At 39.1% G+C, this 10,423-nt stretch overlaps 1 protein-coding gene across 1 annotated transcript in view; it reads right to left on the bottom strand.

Annotated features, from left to right (window-relative positions):
- The window catches only part of LOC117961819 (mannosyl-oligosaccharide 1,2-alpha-mannosidase IA-like), a 9,500-nt gene extending 746 nt beyond the window's left edge, over positions 1–8,754 (bottom strand). The window contains exons 1-4 of the mRNA XM_034900755.1: positions 8,751–8,754; positions 7,265–7,519; positions 5,096–5,268; positions 4,649–4,764 (exon numbers count right to left, since the gene is read on the bottom strand). Of these exons, the coding sequence (XP_034756646.1) occupies positions 4,649–4,764; positions 5,096–5,268; positions 7,265–7,519; positions 8,751–8,754 (548 nt within the window). The remainder of the gene's footprint in view (positions 1–4,648; positions 4,765–5,095; positions 5,269–7,264; positions 7,520–8,750) is intronic.
- Positions 8,755–10,423: the final 1,669 nt, after the last annotated feature.

Genomic DNA, 10,423 nt, shown 5'->3' with positions numbered 1-10,423 from the left:
ATACCTGACGGAGACAGAGAGGGAAAGAGTTAAATTAGAGATACCTGACGGAGACAGAGAGGGAAAGAGTTAAATTAGCCCTTGTGTTGTCCTCGGGTCAAATTTGACTCGTTTACAAAAACCGTCTATGTCAGAAAAGAACGTTGAAAAAAGTGACAAAAGTTGGATAAAGAAATACAAAAAGCAGGAAAAAAAATCAACAAAAACATTGTTTTTTAAATGCTGAAAAATAAAAAAAATAAAAATAAAAAATAATAATAATATATATATAATAAAAATAATCAAAAATATTGGAAAAATTGACAAAGAAATCATTAAAATATTGACTAAAACATATTTTAAAAAAAGGTCAAAAAAGTGAAAAAAAAAATAGGAATAACATTTGAAAAATCAACAAAGAAATTGTTAAAAATTTGACTAAGACATAATTTAAAAAAACCAAAAAAATGACAAAAATAACATTTAAAGCATTGGAAAAATCGACAAAGAAATTGTTAAAAAATTGACTAAGACATAATTAAAAAATTTCAAAAAATTGACCAAAAAATAGGAATAAAATTGGAAAAATCAACAAAGAATTTTTTTCAAAAAATTTACAAAAACATAATTTAAAAAACGACAAAAAAGTGACAAAAAAATAGGGGAAAAAGTAAGAAAATGTTGAGAAAAGTGGAGGAAAAGTACAACAAAATTGTTGAAATTTCCACCCAGAAAATCACAAAGTTGCGGGTCAACAGGAAGACAACACGAGGGTAAACACACTCAATAAGTTAGTGTTACGTAGTGTTGAAAAGGTCAAATAAAGTGACAAAAATTGAAAGAAGTGTTGAAAAAAGGGACAAAAATGTAAGAAAAAGTTAAAAACATAGATTAAAAAGTGTCAACAAAAGTGATGATTTCCAATTTCGACGGGAAGACAACACCAGGGTTAAGATTTTATAACGCCTGAAATTTAGTATTTCAAAATTTAAGAAGTTTTTTAGACTTCTTATGACACCGCGTACACCCGGAAATTCCTAGTAAGTCTAAGAGTCTTACAAAGGATGATGTTCCTGAAGGTTCCCCCGCCAATAAGATCTGGTTTAATGTTACTATAGTTTGTAAATTGACCTTGTTAATATGTTGTTGTTTTTAAATCTATAGCTGAATTTGATATAAATGCTCTAAATTAAAGGTTTTAATAATAAACCTGCTGCGGGTATCTGCTTCAGACAAGTTAGTTGTACTGAGATGAAAACTCATTCATTGAAATCTTAGAGGGAAAATAATGTTTTATTTACACAAACATGGTGAAGATGTCTTGTTTTGGGATGTTTGGAGTTATTATTTTGGGTTTAGCTTTTGCAATATTTATTTAAGAAATAAGAAACAGATGGGGAGCTGAGAGGGAAACACACCAGTTTATGAACCATGATGTTATTCTGCGTCCTAATGTCATCAAATGTTATAAAGCTTCTCCAAAATAACATTAAACATCAAAGGAGGGGGGAGAAAATCAAGCACATGAAGTGAGTTTTTGGCGTTTTTTGGGAAAAGTGCGATCGACTTCAGACGTTAATAATAACTAACCGGGGGGGGGGGCAGTGGCTCAGTCCATAGGGAGCTGGGTTAGGAACCGGAGGGTCGCTGGTTCAAGTCCCCAGATGGACAAACAAGTACGGAGTGTGGATTGGTGGCTGGAGAGATGCCAGTTCACCTCCTGGGCACTGCCAGGTGCTCTTGAGCAAAGCACCGTACCCCCCCCCCCCCCAACTCTGACATCTCTCCATTAGTGCATATACAGGTCCTGAGCATGTGTGTGTGTGTGTGTGTGTGTAGTTCAGGCATGTGTGTGATTACTAACAAAGTGTGCACACCGAGTGTAAATTGTAATTTTCTCCACTGGGGATTAATAAACAAATTAAAAATTAAATTAAAAGGAATATTAAAAAGAAAGCAAACGAGTTGCTGAAGGGACAAAATGTGGATAAAATTCGGACTGAAGACGAGGGACAAGCTGTGCGTTAACTCTTGAAAAACTGCTGATTCAGCAGAGGAGACACTTGTCCGCTGTCGTCCTTTTCCCGCCAACAACCCACAGAGAGCAGTGAGTGATAGGAGGCAGACAGCAGTGGGAAGTATGGGGGTGTCCTTGGCTGCAGGAGGAAGACGGACACAGGAAGTGGGTCTGCAGGACGCCAAGATCCCCGAGGACCATTAGGAGGACTAGACCCCCGGCGTGTCTGATGAATGGGACGGACATGCTTTAACGTCTGTCTCTGATATCGCGGATGTGACTGATGAGCCAATCATTGTGCTTCTGTCCAGGCTGGTGGTCAATAACAGTCGGAGTCTTTTCTCTCGCTGTCAGTCGGCGGCTTCAATGTCAAATTCTTTGTGTCCGGCTTTCCCTGGAAAACACGTTACCACGACAATACAGATATTCACGTCTCATTCTGACTTTCTGGTGTTCAGGAGGGTTTTTCGTGACACTGATTCAAGAGAAGAAGAAAAAAACAAGACTGTTATCTGTATGTCACAGCCTGGTGGACCTGGGGAAGGAATCCAGACATCTTACTCTGAGTGTGTGCGTGTGCGTGCACGTGTGTGTGTGCGTGTGTGCGTGTGTGTGTGTCTGTGTGTGTGTGTGTGTGTGTGTGTAATCAGGAATAGAGGTGACGCTGGTTAAAATTTACTGCCTATAAAAAATTAAATAAGCTGGATTGGATGGCATCTGGCCACCGTCAGCCATCAGGCTAACCTTGACTTCCTGTCAACAGCTGGCCGGTGTGAGGAAGAAGAAGAGGGGGTGAGGAAGAGGAGGGTGGGGTGGGATGGGTGAGGAAGGGTGGGTGGGTGGGGGAGAATACAAATTTCGATTAAAGTAAAAAAACTCATTTTGAGTAAGAGTTTAAGGAGCTCTGCTGTTTGCTGTCCTTGTGCTTTTAGAGACTTGTTTTCTTCAATTACTCGTCCATTAAAGCTGATTCTGATCTGCACTGTAAGAAGTAGAGATGTCTAACTTAAGTTATATCAACATGTCATTGAACGCCACATCTGACATGCAGGGTAACAGGGTGGAGAAGGTTAATTTACCCCCAAAAAAGATATAAATGAATGAATAAACAAAAGAATCAACCCTGCTGCATGCAGAACATGGCTGATTAATTCATCGCTCTACAGCAACTGATCCAAATACTTGGGCTTCTTTAACCCTTCTGTTGTCTTCCCATCAAACATAGTCACATTTTTTCAACATTATTATTGCTTTTTCCAACATTTATGTCACTTTTTCAATGTTGTGGGCACTTTTTTCTCATGTTTTTGGTGTTTTTTCCAAAGGTTTCTGATATTTTTAATGTTGTCTTATTTTCACAGCCCTTTTTTTTTTTTTACAAATAAAATACTTTTTTTTAAACTGAAAACGGGTCAATTTGACCCCAAGGACAACATGAGGGACCATAATGACTTATATATATTTTGTTTTTTTTTATATGTTATATATTGTTGGCTGTGGAATTTTGGTCGGAAAAAACAAGACGTTTGAAGGCGTCAGATTCTACTCAACTAACCTGAGATGAACATAAATATGAACATTAATATTTTTGGTGTATTTTTGAGTCTGCTCCGACATTTTAGGGGTGCTTCCTCGGCTCATGCTGCATATTTCCACCATGTTTCATGGAAATATGACCAGCAGTTTTTCCGTAATCCTGCTACAGACAAACCCTGGTAGAGGTAATGAATGAATACATGAAGATATAATAAAAAATACTGCAAAACATGTACTCCATGTTTTACTACAGCTGAAAAACAAACAAACTGAAATCTTCTCCTTGATGGTATTAAAAGAAGGATCATTTGTGTCTCCTCCACACACACACACACACACACACACACACACACACACACACACACACACTACACACATTTACACTTAAGCTGTATTTGTAATTTTTGGTCTTCCTGAACGTAGTTGGAGAACCATCTGAGAGGGAAAGCCACCAGACATCATACTGTGTGGCTGACAACACACACACACACACACACACACACACACACACACACACACACACACACACACACACACACACACACACACCAGCAGTTAAGAGTAAGGCACCTATTAGGAGGAAGTGAGAAGTAGTTGCTGCCTGTGGTGAGTTGGGACACGTTGTGTTTTTCACTGTTTCTGTTTCTATTTTAATATTTTGCTATTCAAATTTATGATTTGATACTATGAATAAAAGTGAATTAGCGTCGGCCTACAGCCTGCATCTGATCTTTCTGTATTTGCATGTCTTGTTGTTACACACTGCTGTCCCTACAGCTGATAGAGAAGTGTGTCTTCGCCCTCCTGTGCTCGTGTTGTGCTTGTGCATCCAAGTGTATCGTGTAGTGACACGTAACACGTAAAAATGAATTTCTGCATCTCCACCAGAGGTGAATAACTCCTCAGGTTTAATAGCAGTATAAATATGTACAACCCTGCCTTTCGGTTAACGGCCCATTAAAATGAAGCAATGTTGGTGAGCTCGTGGTCTAGAGTTTAAGCACCATGTTGTTGCAACAGCCAACCAGTGTCATATATCATCTCTCTCTGTCTCTCTCTCTCTCAGATCTCTACACAAGGACAATGGGAGGTGTGTGCTCAATTGGTGAGTCTTACTTGAGTGTCTCAGCCAAGTAGAAGCTTTGCTGCACGTCGTCGTGGTTGGGAGTTGAGGCGTAGACATCTCTGACGCCGCTGTAGCCTCCTTCTACTTTACAGTGCTGCTCCAAGGCCTGGACGAGGGACAGTGATCGAGACGCACAACAGAAAGAGAGAATGACAACATCAACCAAGCTCTTTATGTGCTTAAAATATCACTAAAACACAAGGGCGGATATTCACTAAATATAAAAAGTTTAATAAAATTCACCTCCTGCAAGCTTCCTTCCTGATTTGTGTTGTTTTTGTAAAACAACCTGCTCTTAAAGTGCAGCTTTTTCACATGCTCAAAGCTGAAGTGAAGTGCTTTACTTACTTTAAAATAAGTAAGTAAATTTCTCTTCCTTCCTTGTTTTTTCTACAGCACAAAGTGATGAAAAGCCCTTCAATGAACAACCGTTGTACCTGCACAGCCTCCCAGCCCCACTCCCTGTACTTGGGGTCGTGGGTGAACCTCCACATGTACAGGTAGGTCTCTATGACCTCGGGGCGGAGGATGAAGTATTTCTCGTTCTGCCGTGTGGCGATGGCCTCAACGCCGCCGTCGAACCGGAACGCTTCTGGTCCCAGCTTCAAAGCTGCAGAGGAGAAAGAATAATGTAGATATGAATTAGTCGGATTTTATCTCAATTCCATGTAACACTTGCTTAAGTGTGTGGAAAACCAAACATAACTGTAATTATGTAAGTGTGCAATTATCTGAAATGTATAGCAACGTAGCCTTTAAGAATACTGAATGATTTTCTTCCTTTATTCTTTATATTATTTAAATTGAACAATATGTTTGATTAATGTTACGTACATGTCATGTTCAACCAAACATAGCAACTTATAATAGGACTTGAGAAAAATATAATTATTTGACTCAAGATGAAATAATCTAAGCAATCTGTTAGGGAGTGCCTGGTCTGGGTCTTCCCAAGGGGGGGTCAGGCTCTCCTCTCTAAGCGTAGCCCTCGTGGCGCCATTTTAATGCTACGAAGCCATCACCTGCCGTTAGCATCCCATTGACTCCCATTCATTTTGGCTTCCCTTTGATAGCGAATAACTTTACATCTGAAGCGTTTAAAGACTATTTGTTCGTTGTTAATCTCTAAAGAAACACGACAATGTATAAAACTCTGTTAGCTTGAAGCTCACGTTATGGCTCCGTAGCAGACGTTTTTATAAAAATAGGCTAACGATTATGTCATAACCACGCGACTTACTGTCGCATGGTCGACACATCAACATATTGTCAGGAGAAGCGCACCTGGACTCCATCCGCTCATGGGGAGCAGTACTTAAGAGACAGCCAGAGATCCAGTCCCTGCCAGACCGCTATGAAGTACTGCGGTCCTGGAGATCCTCTGGATCACTATCGTTTGGATTAAAACCCACTCACTAGTCCGCCAGCCAGCTTCCCTCTGTGCAGGGACCTGGACCTGGACCCCCCCCCCCCCCAACAACCCATTCTGTTGCATATTTCTTGTCTGTGAATCAACATCTGGACTCATCCTCTCGGTCCGATCTGCTTTTGGGTTTAACTACAGAAAACCTGACACAACCAGACCCAGCGTGACCAATGTAATGGAAAACCTGAACTACTTAACCCTTCTGTTGTCTTCCTGTCAACATTGAAAGTCAACACTTTTGTTGATGCTTTTTGTTGTATGTTTTTAACTTTTTCTTAAGTTTTTGTCCGTAAAAAAAACAAAACTGTTGACGCTTTTTTGAATGTTTTTCACTTTTTTTTCTTCATTTTCAACGCCAAGTAAAACTAACTTATTAACTTTAGTTTATTTTTGGAATTTGTTGTTCATAGAACTTATTTATAGGAAATTATACCTAGTGTTTGAAAAGCAGAAAATAGGAATTATTGAGACTAAAATTAAAGGAATGGATGTTGATGATAATCACAGACTGGAATACTATGTCAACTTTTACTCAATACTATTTCGGAACCACTTCCATATTTTTCAAATGCTATAAAATTGAATAAGACGCCCCGAAATTAATGAAAGTAGAGATTTGTACTTGGCAAAAAGCGTTGTGTGGAATCAATCATGTTATTTTGGGAAATTAAAAAGAACATTAATATAGGACAACATGAGGACAACATGAGGACAACATGAGGACAACATGAAGACAACATGAAGACAACATGAGGACAACATGAAGACAACATGGGGACAACATGAGGACAACATGAGGACAACATGGGGACAACATGAAGACAACATGAGGACAACATGAGGACAACATGAGGACAACATGGGTACAACATGAGGACAACATGAGGACAACATGGGGACAACATGAGGGTTAAACAGTTGCACAGCTTTGTATTCCCAACTTATATATATATTATATTCAAATATTTGTTCTTGTATTTTATTCCTATTATTATTTCATGTATATTGTATGTATGTACATACATACTGTATGCTGTAACACTATTATTTACTATTTAATTTGGATCAATATCTATCTATCTATCTATCTATCTGTGTGTGTGTGTGTATGTGTGTGTGTGTGTGTGTGTGTGTGTGTGTGTGTGTGTGTGTGTGTGTGTGTGTGTGTGTGCATACTTACCGGTCCTGGCGTAAGACTCGTGACAGGTCCGGGCGATCTCGGCGGCCTGCTCCATCTGGTGCCCCGTCTTGTCGCTGGGCGCTCCATCAGCACCAAGAGCGATCATACCGCCCGCGAAACAGGTCAGGTGACCCATCTTGTGCTCCAGCAGACCCCCCTTCCACTCCGCTATGTAGGTCAGCCCGCTGCTCGACTTCCTTATCAGGTTGGTTTCTATAGCCTGAAAGACAGAGAGTGAGTTATTAAGGAGTGTTCCTTACTCCTAAATCCTAGAAGTGAGGAGTCCAACATTGGCCCCGTAATCTGTTGTCATCCTCGTCTTATCGCCAGCTTAATCTAAGAGTGTTAATCTCCATTTGCCGGACCGTCCTCCACAGCGCTGCAGAGGAGGGTCTGGCTAGCCCACACGGCATTCTGGGACATGCTCTGGTTAATTAGCATGTCTTTAAACCAATGACAATCATCTTGCACTGGACGAGATGAATCTGGATCGATGTGTAGCACATTAGAGATGTATATTCTGTGTACTGGCCCTTTAACACAGCCCAGGTTGTAAAGAACAGGCGCAGGTTGTCATATCAGTCATCACATCACTCCAGTGACTCAGATAATCACCCTGTTGCTGCTCGTTCTCTTCCCAGGACTCTGCTTGGTAAATAAATCAAGAACGCCTATAAGCCTTGAAGATCAGGAGGGATTATGGGTAAAGTATCCCTGCAAAGTTAATTCTGCATTTTAGTCGCAGCCATGTAATATATTTGCTCCTCAGGGTGTTACAGAAGAACAGCAGCTCTCTCCAGCTGAGACCCGTCGCTTGTCACCACATCTTAGGTTGACAATTTGTTTAAACAGAGAAAAGATGTCTGTGTGTGTGTGTGTGTGTGTGTGTGTGTGTGTGTGTGTCAGTGTGTGTCTGTGTGTGTGTGTGTGAGAGAATCTATTCACTTTCGGATTCTGTAGAATCTGCTGCCTGATTTTGTCTTCTTATACAAAAAAATTGCCTTTTTCTGTATGTGCCATCATCTTCCCATCTGCTCAGACTCACTATCTGGCTCCTCGGGATTAAAGACAGAACATTTAAACATTTTGATATTTGAACATTTGGGCATGGCAGCGACTAAAGTGAAAGACAGTAAACAATGACAACCAGTTACAGTCTCGAAATCTCAAAATAGCCATGGTAACACTAAATTAATGCTTCTACTATCTCATGATGAGCAACAGCTTCAAGGTTATTTGGGCAACTAAAACCCTTTAATACCCACCCTGCAGGGAGAAATACATATAACAGCAAGACCACGTTTAATCTCTAAAGATGACCTCATGTCTGTGGTCTGCTATCCATGCAGCTCCCTATCTGTAAATAACATTAAATAACAGATTGCGTCCATTTCCAATGTCAGCGGCAGCACATTATAACACCTTCATAGTGTTCTGGTACCGATCCGTGTCAGTGTTTACATTTTCACATATTCATCACGTTTACCCATGTGATAGACGCAGGTTTTAGTGGAAGTAGTGTAACAGATTGGAAATTACAGCCCTCAGAGATCAGTGCTTAACACCAATCACAGATGGTGCGTTTAGGGAGCTGTGACTGATGACGATCATTTCGATTTCAGCTGCAGGAGGAAAACCCAGGAACAGGAAATGAGTTTCTAAAATTCAAAATTCAGCCATGCTAAAGAAAAAAGGGCTTACATATTCAGATAATAAAGAGTAGCTGTCACCAAAATGCAACCTAGGGTGTTCTTGTGAATGTACTCGAGTCAAACTTTCATTTAACCCTCGTATTTGGGGTCTTAAAAACATTTCTGAAATAACATTTTACTTCATAATCTATTAAGAAATATTGTCTTTATCCCTCTTGTTGTCTTCCCGTTAACCATGAACTTGCCCTTCCTCGTCAAAATTGAAATTTCTTTTTGTGCTTTTCCAATGTTTTTGTCTTTTTCTGATTTATTTCTCACTTTTTGGCCCTTTTTAAAAAACCTGAGCTGGTTTAATAATTGATTTTACACTTATTCTTGGAATTCATAATCAACAAACCTCATTTATATCAAATTATACTGTACATAAGTTTATTTTGACTACTAGTTAAGATCAGAGGATGTTGAGTCTGGATCTCAGATGGGTAGATGTCAAAGTTTAGTCCGGATACTGGTTTGAAGCTTTTAAAAAAAATGAATTAAAAGGCTTTAAGATTAAATAAAACACCCAAAAATGTAGAATATTTTATGGAATCATCCATGTTATTTTTGGGCAGTTTGGTTGAAAGAAATCTATATTTCTGATTTAAAACACTTTGAAACGGGTCAATTTGACCCAAGGACAACACAAGGGTTAAAAGAATATTTAGGACGGAAGCGCCACTTTTAAGATTAAATGGCCTTTTGAATGGGAGAGCTAAGGGCGCTAGCATGATAGCATCAAAATCCCTATTTTCAAATCACTAAGAAGACTCAACACAACCTGATTTTTATCACCTGGTCAGCACATGAACACGAGCACTGAGAACATTGTTTGTGGACACAGAGTTCAATAAAAAGAAAGTTTGAACAACTTAAACACTAAAATAACGTTCAGACTTAATTAGAAATTCTGCATAATCTGTTATGTGAGAATTTATTGTCAGATTTTGCCCGTGGTGGTCGAGTAAAGTCGAGGGCTGCAACTAGCACTTATGTTCTTAATTATTTTACATTACGTACATTACGACTTCATAAAGCCCCGGGACGTCAAAAGTCTAATTCTGTCTGACAAACTGTTTAAAACTCCCCAAAAGTCAGTTAGCGTTCACATAAAAGAGAAAAAAGTGTGAAAAAAGTGAACCAATTATGAAAATAGATTATTTTCTGATCGATTGACTACTCGTCCCTAAACTGGACCTCAATGCCTCTAGATATTAGATTGGAAGGCTCTGTCTGTATTTAAAAGTAAATTAAAGGCCTGTCTATTTAATCTGGCTTGTATTTTGGAGAAATGTTACAGCTTTAGTTTTATTATTGGATTTTATATATATTTCTTTATCCCTGGTGTTTATTTTATAGACTTTAGTTATTGTGTGTCTGTGTTGTTTAATTTTTCAAAGTGAAGCACTTTGGGCTGCACATCTCTGTAAATATATATATATGTGAATATATATATATGTGTATATAT

The sequence above is a fragment of the Etheostoma cragini genome, chromosome 18, assembly GCF_013103735.1.
Source record: "Etheostoma cragini isolate CJK2018 chromosome 18, CSU_Ecrag_1.0, whole genome shotgun sequence".
Taxonomy (NCBI): Eukaryota; Metazoa; Chordata; class Actinopteri; order Perciformes; family Percidae; genus Etheostoma; species Etheostoma cragini.
This window is presented reverse-complemented; position numbering and strand designations above follow the sequence as displayed.